At 48.3% G+C, this 27,005-nt stretch overlaps 1 protein-coding gene across 2 annotated transcripts in view; it reads left to right on the top strand.

The window, feature by feature from the left end:
• Positions 1 to 27,005, top strand: part of KIF5B (kinesin family member 5B) — an 811,383-nt gene that overhangs the window by 193,146 nt on the left and 591,232 nt on the right. For both annotated transcript variants that reach the window (XM_069211250.1, XM_069211252.1), the window contains exon 5: positions 25,503 to 25,551. In XM_069211250.1, the coding sequence (XP_069067351.1) occupies positions 25,503 to 25,551 (49 nt within the window). The remainder of the gene's footprint in view (positions 1 to 25,502; positions 25,552 to 27,005) is intronic.

Raw genomic sequence — 27,005 nt, forward strand, 5'->3', positions numbered from 1 at the left:
TTCTGCCCCCCTGGGGCCTGAACAGCCTGGTCCCAGGAAGGCAGAACAAAGAATTTCCTCTGAGAGAGGGTGATACACCCTCTCCCTTTGGAAATAGGTGTGAAGGGCTGGGAAGGAGTAGCCTCCCCCAGCCTCTGGAAATGCTTTGATGGGCACAGATGGTGCCCTCTCAGCATAAGCCAGTCTACACTGGTTCAGGGATCCCCAACCCCTGCTCTGGCGCAAAACTGGACTAAGGAAAGGGGAGTGACCACTCCCCTGACCAGCACCTCCCAGGGGAGGTGCCCAGAGCTCCTCCAGTGTGTCTCAGACCTCTGCCGTGGTGTTGGGGCACAATGGACAGCTCTGAGTAGCCAGTGCCAGCAGGTGACGTCAGAGACCCCTCCTGATAGGTGCTTACCTTTCTCAGTAGCCAATCCTCCTCTGAGGGCTATTTAGGGTCTCTCCTCTGGGCTATTCCTCAGATAACGATAAGATGTAGGAAGTTGGCTCTCTATGTACTATTTCAAAGTAAGAAATAGCATGCACAGAGTCCAGGGGTTCCCCTTAGAGGTAAGATAGTGGCAAAAAGAGATAATTCTAATGCTCTATTTTGTGGTAGTGTGGTCGAGCAGTAGGCTTATCAGAGGGTAGTGTTAAGCATTTGTTGTACACACACAGGCAATAAATGAGGAACACACACTCAAAGACAATTCCAGGCCAATAGGTTTTTGTATAGAAAAATATATTTTCTTAGTTTATTTTAACAACCACAGGTTCATGATTTACAATCAATACTTTAAATGAAAGGTAATCCACTTAGGTATCATAGGAACTTTGAATCAGCAAAATAGCATGTACAGTTGTCACAAAAATGGCAATAAGCTATTTTAAAACTAGGCACAGTGCAATTTTCAACAGTTCCTGGGAGAGGTAAGTATTTGTTAGTTTTGCAGGTAAGTAAACCACCTACAGGGTTCAAAGTTGGGTCCAAGGTAGCCCACCGTTGGGGGTTCAGGGCAAACCCAAAGTTACCACAGCAGCAGCTCAGGGCCGGTCAGGTGCAGAGGTCCAAGTGGTGCCCAAAACGCATAGGCTTCAATGGAGAAGGGGGTGCCCCGGTTCCAGTGTGCCAGCAGGTAAGTACCCGAGACTTTGGAGGGCAGACCAGGGGGGTTTTGTAGGGCACCGGGAGGGGGGGGGATGAAACACAAGTCAGCACAAAAGTACACCCACAGCGGCACGGGGGCGGCCGGGTGCAGAGTGCAAACAGGCGTCGGGTTTGCAATAGGTTTCAATGGGAGACCCAGGGGTCTGTTCAGCAAAGCAGGCAGGACAAGGGGGGCCTCCTCGGGGTAGCCACCACCTGGACAAGGGAGAGGGCCACCTGGGGGTCGCTTCTGCACTGGAGGTCGGATCCTTCAGGTCCTGGGGGCTGCGGGTGCAGTGTCTTTACCAGGCGTCGGGTTCTTAGAAGCAGGCAGTCGCGGTCAGGGGGAGCCTCTGGATTCCCTCTGCAGGCGTCACTTGGGGGGCTTCAGGGGGGGTCAACTCTGGCTACTCATGGGCTCGCAGTCGCCAGGGAGTCCTCCCTGTAGTGTTGTTTCTCCGCAGGTCGAGCCGGGGGCGTCTGGTGCAGAGTGGAAAGTCTCACGCTTCCGGCGGGAAACGTGGAGTCCTTTTAAAGTTGTATCTTTGTTGGAAGTTTTGGTTTCTTTGGACCAGAGCCGCTGTCCTCAGGAGTTCTTGGTCCTTTTAGATGCAGGGTAGTCCTCTGAGGCTTCAGAGGTCTCTGGACCCTGGGGAACGCATCCCTGTTGCAGTTTTTCTTGAAGTGGGGAGACAGGCCGGTAGGGCTGGGGCCAAAGCACTTGGTGTCTCTGACTTCTCTGCAGGGCTTTCAGGTCAGCAGCCCTTCTTCGTCTTCAGGTTGCAGGAATCTATCTTGCTAGGTTCTGGGAGCCCCTAAATACTCAATTTTGGGGTGTTTTTAGGTCTGGGGGGTTAGTAGCCAATGGCTACTAGCCCTGAGGGTGGCTACACCCGCTTTGTGCCTTCTCCCTGAGGGGAGGGGGGCACATCCCTAATCCTATTGGGGGAATCCTCCATCTGCAAGATGGAGCATTTCTAAAAGTTAGTCACCTCAGCTCAGGACACCTTAGGGGCTGTCCTGACTGGCCAGTGACTCCTCCTTGTTTTCCTCATTATCTCCCCGGCATTGCCACCAAAAGTGGGGCCGTGGCCGGAGGGGGCAGGCATCTCCACTAGCTGGAGTGCCCTGGGGTACTGTAACAAAGGGGGTGAGCCTTTGAGGCTCACCGCCAGGTGTTACAGTTCCTGCAGGGGGAGGTGAGAAGCACCTCCACCCAGTAGAGGCTTTGTTACTAGCCACAGAGTGACAAAGGCACTCTCCCCATGTGGCCAGCAACATGTCTGTTGTGTGGCAGGCTGGCAAAACTAGTCAGCCCACACTGGAAGTCGGGTATGTTTTCAGGGGGCATCTCGAAGATGCCCTCTGGGGTGTATTTCACAATAAAATGTACACTGGCATCAGTGTGCATTTATTGTGCTGAGGAGTTTGATACCAAACTTCCCAGTTTTCAGTGTAGCCATTATGGTGTTGTGGAGTTTGCGTTTGACAGACTCTCAGACCATATACTCTTATGGCTACCCTGCACTTACAATGTCTAAGGTTTTGCTCAGACACTATAGGGACATAGTGCTCATGCACCTATGCCCTCACCTATGGTATAGTGCACCCTGCCTTAGGGCTGTAAGGCCTGCTAGAGGGGTAACTTATCTATGCCATAGGCAGTGTGAGGTTGGCGTGGCACCCTGAGTGGAGTGCCATGTCGACTTGGTCATTTTCTCCCCACCAGCACACACAAGCTGGCAAGCAGTGTGTCTGTGCTGAGTGAGGGGTACCCAGGGTGGCATAAGACATGCTGCAGCCCTTAGAGACCTTCCCTGGCATCAGGGCCCTTGGTTCCAGGGGTACCAGTTACAAGGGACTTACCTGGGTGCCAGGGTGTGCCAATTGTGGAAACAAAGGTACAGGTTTTAGGGAAAGAACACTGGTGCTGGGGCCTGGTTAGCAGGCATCAGCACACTTTCAAATCCTAACTTGGCAAAGGCAAAAAGTCAGGGGGTAACCATGCCAAGGAGGCATTTCCTTCCACAAACCCCCCCCCCCCCCCCAAACAAAAGAGGATGAGACTAACCTTTCCCAAGAGAGTCTTCATTTTCAAGTGGAAGAACCTGGAAAGGCCATCTGCATTGGCATGGGCAGTCCCAGGTCTGTGTTCCACTATAAAGTCCATTACCTGTAGGGAGATGGACCACCTCAACAGTTTTGGATTTTCACGCCATCTGAGAGGTCTGTGGTCAGTTTGAACTACAAAGTGAGTACCAAAGAGGTATGGTCTCAGCTTCTTCAGAGACCAAACCACAGCAAAGGCCTCCCTCTCAATAGTACTCCAACGCTGCTCCCTGGGGAGTAACCTCCTGCTAATGAAAGCAACAGGCTGGTCAAGGCCATCATCATTTGTTTGGGACAGAACTGCCCCTATCCCATGTTCAGAGGCATCAGTCTGCATAATGAACTGCTTGGAGTAATCTGGAGCTTTTAGAACTGGTGCTGTGCACATAGCTTGTTTCAGGGTGTCAAAGGCCTGTTGGCATTCTACAGTCCAGTTTACCTTCTTGGGCATTTTCTCGGAGGTAAGTTCTGTGAGGGGTGTCACTATTGATCCATATCCCTTCACAGACCTCCTGTAGTACCCAGTCAAGCCAAGGAATGCCCTGACTTGAGTCTGGGTTTTGGAGCTGCCCAGTACAGAATAGTCTGGATCTTGGGCTGGAGTGGCTGAACCTGGCCTCCACCTACCAGGTGTCCCAAGTAAACCACAGTTCCCTGCTCTATCTGGCATTTGGATGCCTTGATAGAGAGGCCTGCTGCTTGCAGGGCCTTCAAAACCTTCTTCGGGTGGACCAGGTGATCCTGCCAGCTGGAGCTAAAGACAGCAATATCGTCAAGATAAGCTGCATTAAAGAACTCCAAGCCAGCAAGGAGTTGATTCACCAACCTTTGGAAGGTGTCTGGGCATTCTTTAGACCAAAGGGCATAACAGTGAACTTATAGTGCCCATCAGGTGTGGAGAATGCTGTCTTTTCTTTTGCTCCTGGTGCCATTTTGATTTGCCAGTACCCTGCTGTCAAGTCAAAGGTACTTAAGTATCTGGCAGCACCTAGTTTGTCAATTAACTCATCTGCCCTTGGAATAGTATGGGCATCTGTCTTGGTGACAGAATTAAGTCCTCTTTAGTCCACACAAACCCTCATCTCTCTCTTTCCATCTTTGGTGTGAGGTTTGGGGACTAAGATCACTGGGCTAGCCCAGGGGCTGTCAGAGTGCTCAATGACTCCCAATTCCAGCATCTTGTGGACTTCCACTTTGATGATTTCCTTAACTTGGTCAGACTGTCTGAATATTTTGTTTTTGAGAGGCATGCTGTCTCCTGTGTCCACATCATGGGTACACAGGTGTGTCTGACCAGGGGTTAGGGAAAAGAGTTCAGCAAACTGTTGTAAGACCTTCCTACAGTCAGATTGCTGTTGGCCAGAGACGGTGTCTGAATAGATCACTCCATCTCCTGAGCCATCTTTAGGGTCTGTGGAGAGGAGATCCAGGGAGAGCTTCACTCTCAGCTTCCTGGTCCTCATCTGTTACCATCAACAGATTCACATCTGCCCCGTCATGAGAGTTTGAGGCGGTTCACATGGATCACCCTTTTGGGGGTCCTGCTAGTGCCTAGGTCTACCAGGTAGGTGACCTGACTCTTTCTTTCTAGCACTGGGTAAGGGCCACTCCATCTGTCCTGAAATGCCCTGGGAGTCACAGGCTCCAGAACCCAGACTTTCTTCCCTGGCTGAAACTCAACCATAGCAGCCTTTTGAATATACCACATCTTCTGGAGTTGTTGGCTGGCCTCAAGGTTTTTGCTTGCCTTTTCCATGTACTCTGCCATCCTGAAACGTAGGACTAGTACACAGTCCACTATATCTTGTTTAGGCTCATGAAGAGGTCTCTCCCAGCCTTCTTTTACAAGAGCTAGTGGTCCCCTGACAGGATGGCCAAACAGAAGTTCAAAGGGGGAAAACCCTACTCCCTTCTGAGGCATCTCTCTGTAGGCGAAAAGCAGACATGGCAAGAGGACATCCCATCTCCTTTTGAGCTTTTCAGGGAGCCCCATGATCATGCCTTTCAATGTCTTGTTAAATCTTTCTACAAGGCCATTGGTTTGTGGATGGTATGGTGTGGTGAATTTGTAAGTCACCCCACACTCATTCCACATATGTTTCAGGTATGCTGACATGAAGTTGGTACCCCTGTCAGACACCACCTCCTTAGGAAATCCCACTGTGGTAAAGATACCAATGAGTGCTTTAGCTACTGCAGGGGCAGTAGTGGACTAAGGGGAATTGCTTCAGGGTATCTAGTGGCATGATCCACTACCACTAGGATATACTGGTTCCCTGAGGCTCTGGGAGGTTCAAGTGGACCCACTATGTCCACACCCACTCTTTCAAAGGGGACCCCCACCACTGGAAGTGGAATGAGGGGGGCCTTTGGGTGTCCTCCTGTCTTACCACTGGCTTGGCAGGTGGCACAGGAGACCCAAAACTCCTTTACCTTCTGGGACATGTTGGGCCAATAGAAATGGTTAACTAACCTTTCCCAAGTCTTGGTTTGTCCCAAATGCCCAGCAAGTGGAATATCATGAGCTAAGGTTAGAATGAAATCCCTAAACTCCTGAGGCACTACCACTCTCCTAGTGGCACCAGGTTTGGGATCTCTTGCCTCAGTGTAGAGGAGTCCATCTTCCTAATAGACTCTGTGTTCCAATGATCTTTCCTTTTAGTCTCTTCAGCAGCTTGCTGTTTAAGGCCTTCAAGAGAGGGACAGGTTTCTTGCCCCTTACACAACCGTTCCCTTGTGGGGCCCCCTGGGCCTAAGAGTTCACCCTGATAAGGTTCTAACTCCATGGGCTCAGTTCGATCAGAGGGTAGAGCTTCTTCCTGAGAAGAGAGGTTCTCTTTCTTTTGTTGTGTTGCAGCTGGTTCCCCAGTCTTCTTTCCTTTCCTCTTGGAGGGTTGGGCCCTTTTTCCAGGCTCCAACACCACTTTTTCACCCTGAGCCTTGCACTGTGCCCTTGTCTTGACACACACCAGTTCAGGGATACCCAGCATGGCTGCATGAGTTTTGAGTTCTACCTCAGCCCATGCTGAGGACTCCAGGTCATTTCCAAGCAAACAGTCTACAGAGATATTTGAGGAGACCACCACCTGTTTCAGGCCATTGACCCCTCCCCACTCTAAAGTTACCTTAGCCATGGGATGTACTTTAGTCTGATTGTCAGCGTTGGTGACTGGATAAGTTTGTCCAGCCAGGTATTGACCAGGGGAAACCAGTTTCTCTGTCACCATGGTGACACTGGCACCTGTATCCCTCAGGCCTTCTACACTAGTCCCATTAATCAAGAGTTGCTGCCTGTATTTTTGCATATTAGGGGGCCAGGCAGCCAGTGTGGCTAAATCCATCCCACCCCCAGAAACTAATGTAGCTTCAGTGTGAACCCTGATTTGCTCTGGGCACACTGTTGATCCCACCTGGAGACTGGCTATTCCAGTGCTAACTGGAGTAGAGTTTGAAGTGGAACCTTTCTTGGGACAGGCCTTGTCTCCAGTTTGGTGTCCCTGCTGATTACAGCTATGACACCAGGCCTTTTTGGGATCAAAGTTTTTACCCTTGTACCCAAAATTGGATTGTGAAGAGGCTTTGGACCCTCCCTCCTGAGCAGGTTTTTGGTGCCCTGTAGAAGACTCTTTACTTTTTCCCTTGGATGTCTCAACACTCTTCCCCTGGGGAGTCTTTGTGACCCCTTTCTTTTGGTCACCCCCTGTGGAAGTCTTGGTCACCCTAGTCTTGACCCAATGGTCAGCCTTCTTTCCCAATTCTTGGAGAGAAATTGGTCCTAGGTCTACCCGATGCTGATGCAGTTTATCATTGGAACAATTACTTAACAGGTGTTCTTTCATAAATAAATTGTACAGCCCATCATAATCATTTACACCACTGCCATGAATCCAACCATCCAGTGTTTTGACTGAGAAGTCAACAAAATCAACCCAGGTCTGGCTCGAGGATTTTTGAGCCCCCTGAACCTAATATTGTACTCCTCAGTGGAGAATCCAAAGCCCTCAATCAGGGTATCCTTCATGAGGTCATAGTATTCTGCATCTTTTCCAGAGAGTGTGAGGAGTCTATCCCTACACTTTCCAGTGAACATTTCCCAAAGGAGAGCACCCCAGTAGGATCTGTTTACTTTTCTGGTTGCACAAGCCCTCTCAAAAGCTGTGAACCATTTGGTGATGTCATCACCATCTTCATATTTAGTTACAACCCCTTTGGGGATTTTCAACATGTCAGGAGAATCTCTGACCCTATTTATGTTGCTGCCACCATTGATGGGACCTAAGCCCATCTCTTGTATTTCCCTTTCTATGGCTAGGATCTGTCTTTCCAAAGCCAGTCTTTTGGCCAACCTGGCTAGCAGGAGGTCATCTTCATTGAGGCTGCCCTCAATGCTTGCAGAGCTGTTGGACTCTCCTGTGAGAGAAGCAACATCTCTGACTATTACTTCTGGAGTCAGGGTTGGAGAAACCCTGTGCTCCATAACTAGGAGAGGTGGTGGGAGATTTCCCTCCTCATCACTAGCTTCCCTCTCTGTGAAGATATCATCAGAGGGGTTGTTTTTAGAAAACTCTGCCAAAAGCTCCTGGAGCTGTACTTTTTTAGGGTTTAAACCAGTTTTTATCTTTTTGATTTTGCAGATAGACCTTTACTCTGACATCCTAAGATGCAGGTAAGGGGTGAGGTTGAGTTCCATCACTTTCTCTTCTGCAGCAGACATTTTGGGGGTTATTACAACTTTGGAGGTGGTGTTAATCCGTCCCAAAAGTGACAGTAAAGTGACAGATATACCACCAGCCGTATTACGAGTCCATTATATCCTATGGAACTCGTAATACGGCTGGTGGTATATCCGTCACTTTTGGGACAGATTAACACCTCCTCCAAAGTTGTAATAACCCCCTTTGTTTCTAAAAGTTGGAATACTTTTTAAGAATCTAAAACTATCTCTAGAACTTAATTCAAACTTTTACAAAACTTTTAAACTCTAAAAGAAATGCTAACAGGGACTAACACAAGGCCCTAGCAGGACTTTTACAATTTTAGAAAAATAGCTAAAATTTCAAAAAATCAGTTTCTAATGAAATTTTTTGCAATTTAGTCATGTGATCAGGTATTGGCTGAGTAGTGCACCAAATGCAAAGTTTTGTACCCCACTGCTGATCCACCAATGTAGGAAGTTGGCTCTGTATGTACTATTTCAAAGTGAGAAATGGCATGCACAGAGTCCAAGGGTTCCCCTTAGAGGTAAGATAGTGGCAAAAAGAGATAATTCTAATGCTCTATTTTGTGGTAGTGTGGTCAAGCAGTATGCTTATCAGAGGGTAGTGTTAAGCATTTGTTGTACACACACAGGCAATAAATGAGGAACACACACTCAAAGACAATTCCAGGCCAATATGTTTTTATATAGAAAAATATCTTTCCTTAGCTTATTTTAAGAACCACAGGTTCAAGATTTACAATCAATACTTTAAATGAAAGGTACTTCACTCAGGTATCATAGGAACTTTGAATCGGCAAAATAGCATATACAGTTTTGGCAAAAATGGCAATAAGCTATTTTAAAACTAGACACAGTGCAAATTTCAACAGTTCCTGAGGGAGGTAAGTATTTGTTAGTTTTTCAGGTAAGTAAACCACCTACAGGGTTCAAAGTTGGGTCCAAGGTAGCCCACCGTTGGGGGTTCAGGGCAACCCCAAGGTTAGCACACCAGCAGCTCAGGGCCGGTCAGGTGCAGAGGTCAAAGTGGTGGCCAAAATGCATAGACTTCATTGGAGAAGGGGGTGCCCCGGTTCCAGTCTGCCAGCAGGTAAGTTCCAGCGACTTCGGAGGGCAGACCAGGGGGGTTTTGTAGGGCACCGGGGGGGACACAAGTCAGTACAGAAAGTACACCCTCAGCGGCACGGGGGTAGCCGGGTGCAGACTGCAAACAGGTGTCGGGTTTGTAACGGAGTTCAGTGGGAGACCCAGGGGTCTCTTCAGCAAAGCAGGCAGGCAAGGGGGGGGCTCTTCGGGGTAGCTACCACCTGGGAGAGGGCCACCTGGGGGTCGCTTCTGCACTGGAGGTCGGATCCTTCAGGTCCTGGGGGCTGCGGGTGCAGAGTCTTTACCAGGCGTCGGGTTATTAGGAACAGGCAGTCGCGGTCAGGGGGAGCCTCTGGATTCCCTCTGCAGGCGTTGCTGGAGGGTCTCAGGGGGGTCAACTCTGGCTACTCACAGGGTCGCAGTCGCCGGGGAGTCCTCCCTGTAGTGTTGTTTCTCCGCAGGTCGAGCCGGGGGCGTTTGGTGCAGAGTGGAAAGTCTCATGCTTCCGTCGGGAAACGTGCAGTCCTTTAAAAGTTGTTTCTTTGTTGCAAAGTTGTTTCTTCTTTGGAGCAGAGCCGCTGTCCTCTGGAGTTCTTGGTCCTTTTAGATGCAGGGTAGTGCGCTGAGGCTTCAGAGGTCGCTGGACCCTGGGAGACGCGTCGCTGGTGCAGTTTTTCTTGAAGTGGGGAGACAGGCCGGTAGGGCTGGGGCCAAAGCAGTTGGTGTCTCCGTCTTCTTTGCAGGGCTTTCAGGTCAGCAGTCCTTCTTAGTCTTCAAGTTGCAGGAATCTATCTTGCTAGGTTCTGGGGGCCCCTAAATACTCAATTTAGGGGTGTGTTTAGGTCTCGTGGGTTAATAGCCAATGGCTACTAGCCCTGAGGGTGGCTACACCCTCTTTGTGCCTCCTCCCTGAGGGGGGCACATCCCTAATCCTATTGGGGGAATCCTCCATCTGCAAGATGGAGGATTTCTAAAAGTCAGTCACCTCAGCTCAGGGCACCTTAGGAGTTGTCCTGACTGGCCAGTGACTCCTCCTTTTTTTCCTCATTATCTCCCCCGGCCTTGCCGCCAAAAGTGGGGCCGTGGCCGGAGGGGGCGGGCATCTCCACTAGCTGGAATGCCCTGTGGCGCTGTAACAAAGGGGGTGAGCCTTTGAGGCTCACCGCCAGTTGTTACAGTTCCTGCAGGGGGAGGTGAGAAGCACCTCCACCCAGGACAGGCTTTGTTACTAGCCACAGAGTGACAAAGGCACTCCCCCCATGTGGCCAGCACCATGTCTGGTGTGTGGCAGGCTTGCAAAATTAGTCAGCCCACACTGGAAGTCTGGTATGCTTTTCAGGGGGCATCTCTAAGATGCCCTCTGGGGTGTATTTCACAATAAAATGTACACTGGCATCAGTGTGCATTTATTGTGCTGAGGAGTTTGATACCAAACTTCCCAGTTTTCAGTGTAGCCATTATGGTGCTGTGGAGTTTGTGTTTGACAGACTCTCAGGCCATATACTCTTATGGCTACCCTACACTTAAAATGGCTAAGGCTTTGCTTAGACACTGTATGGGCATAGTGCTCATGCACCTATGCCCTCACCTATGGTATAGTGCACCCTGCCTTAATGCTGTAAGGCCTGCTAGAGGGGTGACTTATCTATGCCATAGGCAGTGTGAGGTTGGCATAGCATCCTGAGGGGAGTGCCATGTCGACTTGGTCATTTTCTCCCCACCAGCACACACAAGCTGGCAAGCTGTGTGTCTGTGCTGAGTGATTGGTCCCCAGGGTGGCATAAGACATGCTGCAGCCCTTAGAGACCTTCCCTGGCATCAGGGCCCTTGGTACCAGGGGTACCAGTTACAAGGGACTTACCTGGATGCCAGGGTGTGCCAATTGTGGAAACAAAGGTACAGGTTTTACGGAAAAAACACGGGTGCTGGGGCCTGGTTAGCAGGCCTCAGCACACTTTCAAATCATAACTTGGCATCGGCAAAGAGTCAGGGGGTAACCATGCCAAGGAGGCATTTCCTTACAAAGAAGGTATATTGGACTTTTATCAACATTTTGTAAACGAGGCAGCAGAAGCTAGCAAACTTCAGTTGTGGCAGAATAAGACTCTCCAACATCAAAAGTGACAGTTATCCAGACTTTTACCAGCTTGCAAAGGGAACTGAAAGACAGGTGTATGATAGATCTTGAGCAGATAGTTTCAAAATCAGATTTTGACTTTCAACACCCCAATTTCCTCCAGTGCTGTTGAAATCTTCTTGTTCGATGGCATCTGTCGCTGTAGATACACATGGTATGCATGAGCTCGCCATCTGGTGTTGGGTCGGAGTGTTACAAGTTGTTTTTCTTCGAAGAAGTGTTTTCGAGTCACGGGACCGAGTGACTCCACCTTCTGTGCTCATTGCGCATGGGCGTCGACTCCATCTTCGATTGTTTTCTTTCCGCCATCGGGTTCGGACGTGTTCATGTCGCTCCGAGTTTCGGAACGGAAAGATAGCTGAAGACGGAAGATTTTCGACGGTATCGTTGCGATCCGGTTAGAGATAGACACATACGACGACGCGTTGAACATCGAAGCGCTTCGGTGCCCTTCGGGGTAGATTTCGGCACCCCGTCGGGGCCTAGTCGGCCCGACCGCGTGGAGGACAACGCCGATGGATCGGACCCCGTTTCGATTCTGCCCCGAATGCCACAACAAATATCCTTATACGGACCTGCACTCGGTCTGTAATCTGTGCCTGTCACCCGAGCACAGTGAAGAATCCTGCGAGGCCTGTCGGGCGTTCCGGTCCCGAAAAACTCTGCGCGACCGTCGAGCGAGAAGACTGCAGATGGCGTCCACGCCGAAAGAGCGTCGACAGTTCGAGACAGAAGAAGAACAGGAGGAATCCTTTTCCATCCAGGATTCAGACTCCGACGAGCTACACTCTACAAGAACTGTGAGTAAGACGTCGAGATCAAACCTTAAAAAAGGAAAGAAGGCCCAGGGGACGCCACTGCCAACCGGCCATGGCTCCACCCAAATTCTCGGTGACCAACAATCGGCACCGAAAAAGGCCCATTCAGTGTCGAGATCGTCCGACTTCGGTCGAGACACCGGCACGCAGCCTCCTCGGGACCGAGAGAGTGCTAAACAGAAGCATCGACACCGAGAGTTCGGTGTCGACACCGATCGACGCCGAGACAGTGGCGCCGAAGACCATAGAGGCCAAGAATTTTCGGCACAGAAAAAGAGGAAGGTTACCTCGGAGCCGAAAAAACAATCGACAGGGCTTTCGGAGCCGAAAAAAGCGACATCAGACCCTGTTTCTGGCTCCTATACCGAAGAGCATTCTATGTCTTCTCAACTGAAGAAACATAGATTTGAACAAGAACTGCAATCCACTGACGTGGATCACACGCAAAAGCGTATCTTTATTCAGCAGGGGACTGGGAAGATCAGTACCCTTCCACCTGTCAAACGAAAGAGAACGCTTCAGTTTACTCCTCAGCAAGACACAACACAAAAGGTAACACCTCCTCCCTCGCCTCCACCTGTAACTCCGGCTTCGCCAACTTACACCCCGTCACATTCGCCAGCTCACACCGCCATGAGCCACGACGACCAAGATCAGGATGCGTGGGACTTGTACGACGCACCAGTGTCTGATAACAGCCCAGACACATACCCAACTAGGCCATCACCACCGGAAGACAGCACAGCCTACTCACAAGTGGTGGCTAGAGCAGCTCTATTCCATAATGTGGAACTACACTCGGAACAAGTAGAGGATGATTTTTTATTTAACACCCTCTCCTCAACCCACAGCTCCTACCAAAGCCTGCCGATGCTCCCAGGCATGCTACGCCATGCAAAAGACATTTTCAAGGAGCCAGTTAAAAGTAGGGCAGTGACGCCTAGGGTGGACAAAAAGTATAAGGCGCCTCCTACGGACCCTGTCTTCATCACCTCTCAGCTGCCACCAGACTCTGTGGTGGTAGGGGCTGCCAGAAAACGGGCAAACTCACACACTTCTGGGGATGCACCTCCCCCAGATAAAGAAAGTAGGAAGTTCGATGCAGCCGGGAAGAGGGTTGCTGTCCAAGCAGCAAACCAGTGGCGCATCGCAAATTCACAAGCGCTGCTAGCGCGATACGACAGAGCCCACTGGGATGAGATGCAGCATCTCATTGAACATCTCCCAAAAGATCTGCAAAAAAGAGCAAAACAGGTTGTTGAGGAGGGTCAAAACATTTCCAACAATCAAATACGCTCCTCCATGGATGCAGCAGACACGGCCGCAAGAACCATTAATACGTCGGTTACCATCCGTAGGCACGCATGGCTCAGAACGTCTGGATTCAAGCCAGAAATTCAGCAGGCAGTGCTTAACATGCCAGTAAACGAGAAACTTCTGTTCGGTCCGGAGGTCGACACAGCTATAGAAAAGCTCAAGAAGGACACTGACACTGCCAAGGCCATGGGCGCACTCTACTCCCCGCAGAGCAGAGGATCTTATAACACCTTCCGCAAAACACCTTTTAGAGGAGGGTTTCGGGGTCAGGCCACACAAGCTAGCACCTCACAGTCCGCACCGCCCACCTACCAGGGACAGTACAGGGGAGGTTTTCGGGGCCAGTATAGAGGGGGGCAATTTCCTAGGAATAGAGGAAGATTTCAAAGCCCCAAAAACACTACCAACAAGCAGTGACTCACACGTCACTCACCCCTCCCACACAACACCAGTGGGGGGGAGGATACATCAATATTACGAAGCATGGGACAAAATAACTACAGATACATGGGTCCTAGCAATTATCCAACATGGTTATTGCATAGAATTCATGCAATTCCCTCCAGACATACCACCAAAATCACAAAATTTATCAAAATACCATTCACAACTTCTAGAGATAGAAGTTCAAGCACTACTGCAAAAAAATGCAATAGAATTAGTACCAAGCACACAAATAAACACAGGAGTTTATTCACTGTACTTCTTGATACCAAAAAAGGACGAAACACTGAGACCAATTCTAGACCTCAGGGTAGTAAACACATTCATCAAATCAGACCACTTTCACATGGTCACACTACAAGAAGTGTTACCATTGCTCAGAAAACACGACTACATGACAACCCTAGACCTCAAGGACGCATATTTCCATATACCAATCCATCAATCACACAGGAAATATCTAAGGTTTGTATTCAAAGGAATACATTACCAATTCAAAGTATTGCCTTTTGGTTTAACAACCGCTCCAAGAGTATTCACAAAGTGCCTAGCAGTAGTCGCTGCACACATCAGAAAGCAGCAAATACATGTGTTCCCGTATCTAGACGACTGGCTAATCAAAACCAGTTCGCTCACACAATGCTCAAACCACACAAATCAAGTCATACAAACCCTCTACAATTTAGGGTTCACCGTCAACTTTGCAAAATCAAACATTCTGCCAAGCAAAGTACAGCAATATCTAGGAGCCATAATAGACACAACAAAAGGAGTAGCAACGCCAACTCCACAAAGGATCCACAATTTCAACAGGGTCATTCAACACATGTCTCCAAACCAAACAATACAAGCAAGAACAATACTACAGCTCCTAGGCATGATGTCCTCATGCATAGCCATTGTCCCAAACGCAAGACTGCACATGAGGCCCTTACAACAGTGCCTAGCCTCACAGTGGTCTCAAGCACAGGGTCACCTTCTAGATCTGGTGTTGCTAGACCGCCAAACTTACCTATCGCTTCTATGGTGGAACAGTATAAATTTAAACATAGGGCGGCCTTTCCAAGACCCAGTGCCACAGTACGTAATAACAACAGATGCTTCCATGACAGGGTGGGGAGCACATCTCAATCAACACAACATAAGAGGACAATGGAACATACATCAAACAAAACTGCATATAAATCATCTAGAATTATTAGCAGTTTTTCAAGCACTAAAAGCTTTCCAACCAATCATAACCCACAAATACATCCTTGTCAAAACAGACAACATGACAACGATGTATTATCTAAACAAACAAGGAGGAACACATTCAACGCAGTTAAGCTTGTTAGCTCAAAAAATATGGAAGTGGGCTATCCACCATCAAATTGGTCTAATAGCACAGTTTATTCCGGGGATCCAGAATCAGCTGGCAGACAATCTCTCTCGAGATCACCAGCAAGTTCACGAATGGGAAATCCACCCACAAATTCTGAACACCTACTTCACACTCTGGGGAACACCACAAATAGACTTATTTGCAACAAAAGAGAACGCAAAATGCCAAAACTTCGCGTCCAGATACCCACACAAGCAATCCCAAGGCAATGCCCTATGGATGAACTGGTCAGGAATATTTGCTTACGCTTTTCCTCCTCTCCCTCTCCTTCCTTACCTAGTAAACAAATTGAGTCAAAACAAACTCAAACTCATTTTAATAGCACCAACGTGGGCAAGACAACCCTGGTACACAACACTGCTAGATCTGTCTGTAGTACCACACATCAAACTGCCCAACAAACCAGATCTGTTAACGCAACACAACCAACAGATCAGACACCCGGACCCAGCATCGCTGAATCTAGCAATCTGGCTCCTGAAATCCTAGAATTCGGACACTTACAACTTAGCCAAGAGTGTATGGAAGTCATAAAGCAGGCCAGAAGGCCATCCACTAGACACTGCTACGCAAGTAAGTGGAAAAGATTTGTTTGGTACTGCCATCATAATCAGATACAACCACTAGAGGCAACTCCAAAACATATAGTAAATTACTTGCTCCATTTACAAAAAGCAAAGCTAGCCTTCTCTTCTATTAAAATACACCTTGCAGCAATATCTGCATACCTGCAAACTACATATTCGACTTCCTTGTATAGGATACCAGTTATCAAAGCATTCATAGAAGGGCTTAAAAGAATTATACCACCAAGAACACCACCTGTTCCTTCATGGAACCTAAACGTGGTTCTAACAAGACTCATGGGCCCACCCTTCGAACCCATGCACTCTTGCGGAATACAATTCCTCACCTGGAAAGTTGCCTTTCTCATCGCCATTACATCTCTAAGAAGAGTAAGTGAAATTCAAGCGTTCACAACACAAGAGCCTTTTATACAAATACATAAAAATAAGGTCGTCCTACGACCTAATCCAAAATTTTTACCAAAAGTTATTTCTCCATTCCATCTAAATCAAACGGTAGAATTACCAGTATTCTTCCCACAGCCAGATTCTGTGGCTGAAAGAGCACTACATACATTAGATGTCAAAAGAGCATTAATGTACTACATTGACAGAACGAAGAACATCAGAAAAACTAAACAGCTATTTATTGCATTCCAAAAACCTCATGCAGGTAACCCAATATCAAAACAAGGTATAGCCAGATGGATAGTTAAATGCATCCAAATCTGCTACCTTAAAGCAAAAAGACAACTGCCCATTACTCCCAGGGCACATTCAACAAGGAAAAAAGGTGCTTCAATGGCCTTTTTAGGAAACATCCCAATACAAGAAATATGTAAGGCAGCCACTTGGTCTACGCCTCACACATTCACCAAACACTACTGTATAGATGTGCTATCCGCACAACAAGCTACAGTAGGTCAAGCTGTATTAAGAACTCTATTTCAGACAACTTCTACTCCTACAGGCTAAACCACCGCTTATGGGGAACTAACTGCTTACTAGTCTATGCATACCATGTGTATCTACAGCGACAGATGCCATCGAACTGAAAATGTCACTTACCCAGTGTACATCTGTTCGTGGCATCAGTCGCTGAGATTCACATGGACCCACCCACCTCCCCGGAAGCCTGTAGCAGTTCAGAAGTTACCTTCAATTTTGTACATTTGTATATATATTACTTAATCCTTTAATAGGTACATACTTACATTTTTCATTGCGCGGGCACTATTACTATAGTACAACTCCTACCTCACCCTCTGCGGGGAAAACAATCGAAGATGGAGTCGACGCCCATGCGCAATGAGCACAGAAGGTGGAGTCACTCGGTCCCGTGACTCGAAAACACTTCTTCGAAGAAAAACAACTTGTAACACTCCGACCCAACACCAGATGGCGAGCTCATGCATACCATGTGAATCTCAGCGACTGATGCCACGAACAGATGTACACTGGGTAAGTGACATTTTCATTCTGGATCATTTAGCATAGAATCTGCTCTTTTATGTGCAGTCCGAATTTAAGGAGTGTAAAGCGAAGGTGATTCTCGTTGATCTAGTATGTCCACATTAGTGTTGATATTCAGGTTTACCGCACCTTTATTTCTGATGGATACACCTACCTGTGGATTCCTCACCTAAAGAATTCTCCCCTCGCGCCAGCCTCTACGGAAATTTCTTCTAGTTCTGCACGTTGACGATGACGTCACAGTTGCCCGACTCCATGCAACGCCGTATGACGTCATCTAGGCAATAAGAAGCCCTCGTCGACTTGCAGACGTCAGTTCCCTTTTTTCCGGGCCTTCGAATAACAGTTTTTCTTCGAGGCTAACAGGGAGCTACAGTTGCTCATCTGTAGTTACTATGTCGCAGCCAAGAAAATCTGGTTTTAAACCTTGTAACCAATGTGGGGGTCGGATGTCGGTCACTGACCCCCATGAAAATTGTTTATGGTGCCTTAGCTCCGACCATGAGGTCGAGTCATGCGGTTCTTGCCAGCGCATGAACCCTAAGGCGCTGAAAGAGAGAGAGGCTAAATTATTCCTAGCCCATTCCAAAAAGAGGAAGGAAAGGTGGCATCGTAGAGAGTCTTCTTCGAAATCTTCAAAGACTCATCGTCGCCATGGAGACTCTCGGCGTCGTCGCGACTCTCGGCGCCGATCGAGTAGAGGTCGGTCCAGGTCCAGATCCAGATCTCCATCAGCTTGGCGCCGTCCGACGTGGGAGATTAGCCCGATCGCTTCTCCGACGTCACCTTTGTCGGTGTTTGAAGTCAAGCCTCTTCAAGAACTGGCGGCTTCTCCGGGGCAGGAGATGCCTGGTCCATCATCTGCTTCTATGCAAGCATATCCAGCTTTCCCGGCGCCGGGTACGGATCCTGCTGCATTTTTAAATGCTACGTTCAATATCTTTTCCACCATGGCGCCTGGTGGAGGGCATGCGGGTCCGTCAGGCCCTTTGGCTTTTAATTTGGGTGCTCTGGCTTCTTACAAGCCGACACACTTCATGCCACTTCTGCCTTCTGGAGCCGCTGCGGCGCCGATGCTCTTGGCGTCGCCCAGGAGACCTGTGATGCCTACAACGTCTGCTACTCCGGCGCCGGTGGATTCTCCACGGATCCAGTCCACAGTCAAGTTTCGGGTGGCGCCGGAGGGACCAGCGTCGGATGGATCCGAAGAGCGGCGCCGGCGAAGATCTTTGGCGTCGGCCGACGCCTTATCGACACCGGGACTCGAATCCATGCTCCGGTCCAGAAGATTAGCTTTACGCCTCCTGGAGGAGGAGGAATATAGCAGACAGCATCTGGAGGAAGACGAAATCTTTGAGCCTTCAGGTGATTTTCAGGGCCTGGACACTGCAAGTGGCATTGACACTTCCCCTGAATGGGATTTGGCTTCCCCTGGGGAGTATACCGAAGAGTCTGCATCTTTTCATGCAGTAATAAGGAAGGCTGCAGACTTTTTAGATCTTCCTCTTCCGGCTGCTGAGGTGAAAAGGAACCTTTTGACTGAAATGCTGCATCCGGCTTCAGTAGTGGCGGAGCCTCTCTTGCCCTTCAATGAGGCTCTCTTGGACCCCATCAAGGACATTTGGAGAAAGCCAGTGACTTCTACAGCTGTCAACAGGGCGGTAGCGAGGTGCTATCGTGCGGCTCCAGGTGACCCGGACTTCCTCGCCAAACATCCAACGCCGGAGAGTTTGGTTGTTCAGGCATCGTGTTCCTCCCGGTCAGCCCCTGGTTCGTTCCCCGGGACCCCTGCGGACAGGGAGTCGAAGAAAATGGACCATGCAGCAAAAAAGGCCTTTTCTTCATGCAGTATGGCCTTGAAGTCGACCAATGCAACTTGCATTTTGGGTTGTTACATTCATGCCCTTATGGAGGAAGCAAAAGGTCATCCTAACTTGCCACAAAAGGTGTTGCATTTGTTAACGGACGCTCAGGCGGCGGCGACCCATGTGATTCAGTCTGGGTTAGACACCTCAGACTCCGTGGCAAGGGCTATGGGTACATCCATAGTGTCGAGGCGTCGGGCTTGGCTGCGTTCATTAGGCTTCTACTCGGATGTACAAGCAACTCTTCTGGACCTGCCTTTTGACGGGGAAAAACTCTGTGGGACAAAAGAAGATTCTGCTCTTGAACGTTTCAAAGAGAGCAGAGCCACAGCGAGGTAGTTGGGACTTCACGCAGCCACTTCCTTTTCCTTTAGGTCATATAGGAAGTTTAGGGGTTTAGGACATGGCTCCTCCTTTCGTGGCAGGTTCCAGGCACCACAACAGTCTGCAGGCTCCCTGCCTTACAGATCCTTCAGGGGCAGGGGCAGAGTACGTACAAGAGGAGCCACCCAGCAGCACTTTGCCTCTTCCTCCGGAGGAGTGCAGCAGGGAAAGCAGCCTTAGTCCTCCACCAGTCCCTGTTCACATGTCTCCGGTAGGGGGGAGACTTGCCCAATTTCTTCCAATGTGGGAGTTTATAACATCAGACTCTTGGTTGGGTCACCGACATTGTGAAGAAGGGGTATGCTTTTTCCTTTCGGGAGTTCCCTCCTCCCTTCCCTCCCCGCCCATCCTTCTGTTTGGAAGACTGTAGACGGGTGTCTTCCACCGCGCCTACAAACTCCTCCGACTGGCACTGTTTGCGCGCGTCGGAGGACGGACTTTCCCGTTCCCATGACAACATGGGGGCGGCAACAGACGCCTGGGACTCAGATTTCCGGGTCCCGGGCACAGAAAAGGACGACGGACTTAGGAAGCAGGGAGAGGAGTTTCCCACGGCGACGGACGCGAGGGGAGAACACCGGGAGCTGGAGAACGCAGCGGCAGCAGCATAAGGAGACGAGCACTTTCCGCCACGCCCCAGGAGGGACGTGGCTCAACAAGGTACGGTCCTTGTTCCAAGGACACCATAACCTCACTAAATCCCAGAGCACAGTTGAGAGGGGAGTGAGACAGGAGGGGAGGGTGGCAGAGGAGGGGGTTTGAAGGGGAAATCACTACTGATATTTATAGGCACAGGGAAGACCGACCTGAGTGCTAACAAGGACCTACAGGGGAGCACTAAGGGTGTTTGTGTGCAACACACATGTTCCTGCCCTCCCACACATACACAACCGGGTGTCTGTCTGTCTGTCTGTCTCTCTCTCTCTCTCTCTCTCTCTCTCTCTCTCTCTCTCTCTCTCTCTCTCTCTCTCTCTCTCTCTCTCATTATCTCTCTCTCTCATTATCTCTCTCTCTCATTATCTCTCTCTCTCATTATCTCTCTCTCTCTCATTATCTCTTAAACTCTTACTTGTGTGTTAGAGATATCTCTGCGCCCGACTTACCTTCCATTCCGTTCCTTTTGCTTTCCGGTACACCTGGGAGTCCACATCCAATCAGCGCCAGTCAAGAGGGGAGCCTATAAAGAACACGAAGAGAGAGACATTAAAGAGGAAAAGAGCACGGAAAATTAAAACAACATTATTTATTTTTTCTTGTTTGGCACAAATGCGTTAATAAATAGCACCGTCACCTAAAAATACGTCTCCGAGTCCTTCGTACCACCCGCGCACCCCGTCACAAAGACCATCTTCTCTTACTGCAACAGGAGGTGTTATCCCTATTGTCAAAAGGTGCAGTGGAGTTGGTTCCGGAGCAGGAGAGGGGTCAGGGCTGTTCTTCAAGATACTTCCTGATCCCCAAAAAGGATGGTCGGTTGAGACCAATTCTGGACTTGAGGTTTTTGAATTGGTTCCTCAGGCAGGAAAAGTTCAAAATGCTGACCCTTTCACAGGTTCTTTTGGCGTTGAACGAAGGAGATTGGATGGTGTCTGTCGATTTGCAGGATGCGTACTTCCATATTCTGATCCTCAAATCGCACAGGAAGTATCTCCGGTTTGTGGCGGGGTCGCAGCATTATCAGTTTGCGGTCCTCCCGTTTGGTCTTACTTCAGCACCTCGAGTCTTCACAAAGGTGATGGCGGTGGTAGCAGCAGAGCTCAGAAGAAGAGGGGATAGCAGTGTTTCCCTACCTGGACGATTGGTTGATCAAAGCCAAGATTCCAGAGCTCGTGCGGCGTCACCTGCAGTTCACAACTCAGTTATTGTTCGACCTGGGTTTTTCAATCAATGTGCCCAAATCTCACCTGGAGCCCTCTGAACGCCTCCTGTTCATAGGGGCAGTACTGGACACAACTTTGAATCGGGCCTTCCCTCCGCCCCAGCGGGTTCAGGACATTCAGGCGTTGATTCCGATGTTTCGAAATGGAGCGGTAGTCCCAGTCCTCAAGGTCCTTCATCTGATCGGTCTGTTTGCTACTTGCATACTGCTGGTCACTCATGCACGCTGGCACATGAGGGCTCTTCAGTGGTGCGTCCGCAGGCAGTGGTTTCCACACAAAGGGGACCTTGAGGATTCGATCACGATCTCCAGAGACACTGCGGTGGATCTTCAGTGGTGGGCCGCGATCGTCAACCTGTCGCAAGGAAGGCCGTTCTCGCTGCCTCCGCCGGTGGCCACAGTTGTAACGGATGCATCCACTCTAGGGTGGGGAGCTCATCTGGGGGACCTGGAGGTCAAAGGCCTTTGGTCTCCAGTGGAACAGATGTTTCACATCAATCTGTTGGAATTGCGGGCGGTACGTCTGGCTCTCAAGGCCTTTCACCCTTCCATTCGCCGACAGTCAGTCCAGGTCCTGACGGACAACACTACCGCGATGTGGTATATAAACAAGCAGGGAGGAGTGGTGTCGTACCTTCTTTGCAGAGAAGCTCTTTAACTCTGGTCCTGGCTTCAGGACCACAAGATTTGCTTGGTAGCAAATCATTTGGCTGGAGTTCTGAATGTATGTGCGGATGTTCTCAGTCGACGCAATCTCGGTCCACCACGAGTGGCGTCTTCATCCGGATCTGGTTCTTTACATCTTCCAGATGTGGGGGTGTCCGCAGATAGATCTGTTTGCTACTCAGGAGAACGCGCAGTGCCAGTTATTTTGCAGCCTCCAGTATCCGGTGCAAGGAGCTTTGGGAGACCTGTTTCAGATGCCCTGGAAGGGTCAGTTGCTTTACGCGTTTCCTCCCATACCCCTGATTCCTCGAGTTCTGAGGAAGATCTGCCAAGACCGGGCCCAGGTCATCTTGATAGCACCTGATTGGCCAAGAAGGGTGTGGTACACAGACCTTCTCCAACTCTCTCTGTGCCCTCCTCTCCGCCTCCCTTACAGGGTAGACTTCCTCTCGCAGTCGCAGGGGCAGATTTTACCCCCTCACCTCCAGAGTCTGCACCTTCATGCCAGGAGATTGAACGGGGCAATCTGAGTGCTTTTTCTCTCCCACCGGAAGTGATGGATGTTATTTTATCGGCCAGGCGACACTCCACCAAATCGATGTTTGCAAGTAGGTGGGCTATACTTGTACGTTGGTGTGGAGAGAACCGAATTGATCCTTTAAAGGCTCACTTGTCTGATATATTATTATTTGCTCTTTCCTTGGCACGGAAGGGTTGTGCAGTTGCCACAGTTAAGGGCTATTTATCAGCACTGTCGGCTTTTCTGTGCCTCCCAGATCAACCTTCCTTGTTTAAATCTACACTTGTTTTCAGGTTTGTTAAGGGTCTCACTAATAGGTTTCTGCCCACACTGATTGTTATGCCACAGTGGGACCTTAACTTGGTATTAACATTTCTAATGGGATCGCCATTTGAACCAATGCATTCTTGTGCTTTGCGTTTGCTGGTTCTTAAGACTGTATTTCTGGTGGCCATAACATCGGCCAGAAGAGTCAGTGAGCTTCAGGCTCTTAGTGTAGAGTCTCCATACCTTTCCTTCTTTAGAGACAAAGTGGTGTTAAGGACCAAGGCGGCTTTCCTCCCGAAGGTTGTTACACCCTTTCACTTGGGGCAGTCTATTGCTCTCTCTTCCTTTTACCCTCCGCTTCATCCATCCAAGGAGGAAGAGAGGCTCCACCGACTGGATCCACAAAGAGCATTGAGCTTCTTTGTTGACAGGACGAGGGAGTTCAGGCAAGATGATCAGCTCTTCGTTGGATACGTGGGGAAGAGGACCGGCAGAGCAGTCCACAAGAGAACGCTATCCAGGTGGGTCATTCTCTGTATCAAGCTTTGTTATTCCTTAGCTAAGAAAGAACCACCTGTGGGGCTTCGTGCTCATTCCACCAGAGCTAAGGCTGCTTCTTCGGCTTTAGCTAGGGGTGTTCCTGTGGTTGACATCTGCAAGGCGGCAACTTAGGCATCCCTCCATACTTTTGTCAAACATTATTGTTTGGATTCTGAGGTTAGGTGGGATGGCCATTTTGCTCGCTCGGTGTGGCAGGATTTCTTGGTTTGACCATTCAGGCACCCACCTCCGGAGGTAGTACTGCTTTGGGACTCTATTCTTTAGGTGAGGAATCCACAGGTAGGTGTATCCATCAGAAGAATAAGTTACTTACCTTCGGTAACGCTTTTTCTGGTGGATACATTAACTACCTGTGGATTCCTCACGGTCCCACCGGCCTTCCCGTTGCCTGACTGGTCGTTCCACGAAATCCGTGGGTGAGCGCCATTGTCTTGTATATATACAGATAGATATATATGCCTGTTTTATGTATATAGTTATAGCATGTATATATGTATTTCTGTCTCTGGTTTTGAAAATTCAAGTATCCATGATTGAATTTGACTGCCATATTTGGCTTCATATGGAACAGTATTGCTGTTAGTTTCTTATTATTTTGATTGTAATAAATGTTGCGTTTTCACTTCTTTTGATGTGATTATGTTCTCTTCAAGGTCAATGTTTACCTGTTCGCCTCTAATGCACATAAAAAATGTTGATAACTGACGTCTGCACGTCGACGAGGGCTTCTTATTGCCTAGATGACGTCATACGGCGTTGCGTGGAGTCGGGCAGTTGTGACGTCATCGTCGACGTGCAGAGCTAGAAGAAATTTCCGTCGAGGCTGGCGCGAGGAGAGAATTCTTTAGGTGAGGAATCCACAGGTAGTTAATGTATCCACCAGAAAAAGCGTTACCGAAGGTAAGTAACTTATTCATCTGTTCATAATGCCACACATCTACTGTCTAGGATGTCAGACAGGATTTTTTCCATATCATTGTTCCATTGCTATGCCCCTTTGTGTTAGTCCTTTTTTTTTTTAAGTTAATGTTTGTTTTCCAGGGGAAAAGAATAAACTTCCTCCTGATAGTCGTTTCAAGCAGAAACATTCTACCTGCACATTTTATGTTGAGATCGCTGCATTATTACTTGGGCAGAACGAGGGGCATATGCAAATTTAATAAATTGTTGGCAAATTATAGGATGCTTTACACAGTACTTCAAGTAAACAAAATAGAATAAAACAATTGTTACACATTCTTTATCATTTTGTTAATTAACATGACATAGAACATACAGAACACTCAACTTAGCCTTAGTACCATAGATCAGCTGGTGCACATTGTCCAGACTAAAGCTAGTTCTCTGTTCTCCTACATCATTGCATTCTAGAGAAAATAGTGTTGGGCTCTTTTAGGTAATCCCAGACCTCATCCGGGTAGGGAAGAAAGGCAGACATTGCTGCTCTGAGCCCTACCCCTCTTCCCTATTCCAGATCATAGATTCAAAATGAATCCAGACTGAATGCCGTAGTGGGGCAGATGTCCCCTGCATAACCTGTTTGCATCCATATGTTCTGCTCTTCTGCCCGTGGCTTGGGCTGCCTATTCTTTTCTGCTGATTGCAAACATAAGAGAAATCCCATAACAAAGTAAATGTTAGATACTTGTAATTCTAGCTTTCCATCGAGGATATCTCTGCATTCCTAACTGTCCCTTTCAACTCTGTTGGGAACAGGACCATTGAAATTAGAGAGGGCTTCTCCTTCAATATAGTAAAGCCACTCTGTTGCCGACCCAGCTATGTGAAGGGACAGGTGCAGCCTCTGGAATTCTTAGAGCGGTAATGGCGGGTGTTCTCATTGCAGCCTATGAAGGGAGCAACATCATTTCCTGCATTATTTGTTATGCTTATTACTTCTGCTGCAAACTTCTGTTTTCAGTCTAATGTGCTTTATTTGAAGTATTTGTTGCCTTTTTAAAATGTGGAACTGGTTTTATCCAAAAAGCCTGTTAATGGATCCCACACATTTAGAGTTAATCTTCTGTTCATGAGTTCCCAAATAATTCTGATGATGCACAACTAAAATTATAAGTAATAAGATGTTTCCTGTAGAGTATTGGAACAAGTTTTTATTTTCAATGAAGAAGATTTATTTAAAATCAACTTTATTTTTTAATATAAAACATGCTCTCTTTCAGGTGTCATATTTTGAAATCTATTTGGATAAAATAAGAGACCTTTTAGATGGTAAGTATTTTGTGTGCTAAAAGGTATTTAACATCTTTCTCTAGTGGAGTTGCAGTAAATGGTAGGAGTGTGTTTTTAGATATTACAAAAATCAGAGTAAGAAATGGTAGCTTGGGAAATAATTTGCTGAATGTACATTGAGTTTAATAGGTCGGCAAAGAACAGTTTTGATGAGTAAATAACCATTTCGTTGAGTGCATCTTCGTAAGCTAGAGACCGTGGGTGTGCGGGTATATGGTTCAAATGAGAAGTTGTCTGGCTAACCTCAGTGTTTATAGCAAAGATGCATCTTAGATTGTTTATAATTTCTTGAAAGATAAAATTGTAAGGTAAGTTCTCAAAAAGGTAAGTTGAGTTCTCAAAATGATGAGCCGAGTATTACTTAAAGTTGTATCAACCCTCTAGTAGAATTGTTTCAAGATGTGAGATGTTATATATATTGCTCTTGCTAGCAGAAGGAGTCTCCTACTCTGTCAGCCTCTGGATGTGTTTAGGAGTCTAGCCAGATAAAGAGGGTTTGTGAGCCAAACACCACAGTTTAAAATTGTTATGTGCATCAAGCAGAAGCCAGTGTAGTTCTTTTAGGATTAGTAAAATGTAGTTGAATTTCCTCCCATCTAAGATATGTTTAGCTGTAGTGTGCTGGATGGCTTACTGTGGAGCCAAGGGTGATAGGACAATGCCTGCCAAGCAGCACTGGCTGCTGCAGATGTCAAGGTGGTCAGGGGGCGACGGGGACAGGGGAAACAATTAATAATAATAAAAAAACACTTGCCTTCCGCCTCGCTTGTCTGCTCCTGATGGTGTCCCAGCATTTACTGGGACACCAGCACAGGCTCCCCAGCAATCCTGGTGCTGCTTTCATGCTAAACCTAGCATGAAAGCAGCGTTAGGATTGGTCTGAGTGAGCGGCTCGGACTGCTGTGCACTGAGGTCTGTACAGTTTCTTCAACCTGGTTGTTCAACACAGCTGGGCTGGAGAAACCTAAGTGTGCATGTGTGTTTTGGCCAGCCAAACACACATGCAGGTGGACTCTCTCCTCCTTCTTCCCTCTCCCTCCTCCCGTGGCCCAACCCCGCCCCTCCCTGCACTGCTGGTTGAATCAGCAGATGAAAAATTAAACAATAGTAAACTATCATTTATTTTTCATCTGCTGGTTGTTAGCCAGGGAGGCAACGCTCCTCCGCCATTGCCCCTGCTGCCAAGCTTGTGTTTTCAGAGTCTGGTCGGAAAATAAACAGTACATGTATTGCAGTATTCTATAGGGCAGGGAAGATGACATTTTAAATCTTTGTTTTAGGAATTGTAGGAAGAAGTCAGCCAATCAGCTAGTTTGAATGCATGTCTAGAGATAGTATTATCAAGGGTGGAGCCCAGTGATTTTCCTTCAGTTACTGGATTTTGGATAAAATTATCAAGGTGTGGTTTTGAAAATGATAGGCATGGGGTCACT

Source organism: Pleurodeles waltl, chromosome 10 (genome assembly GCF_031143425.1).
Source record: "Pleurodeles waltl isolate 20211129_DDA chromosome 10, aPleWal1.hap1.20221129, whole genome shotgun sequence".
In the NCBI taxonomy this organism is placed as follows: domain Eukaryota; kingdom Metazoa; phylum Chordata; class Amphibia; order Caudata; family Salamandridae; genus Pleurodeles; species Pleurodeles waltl.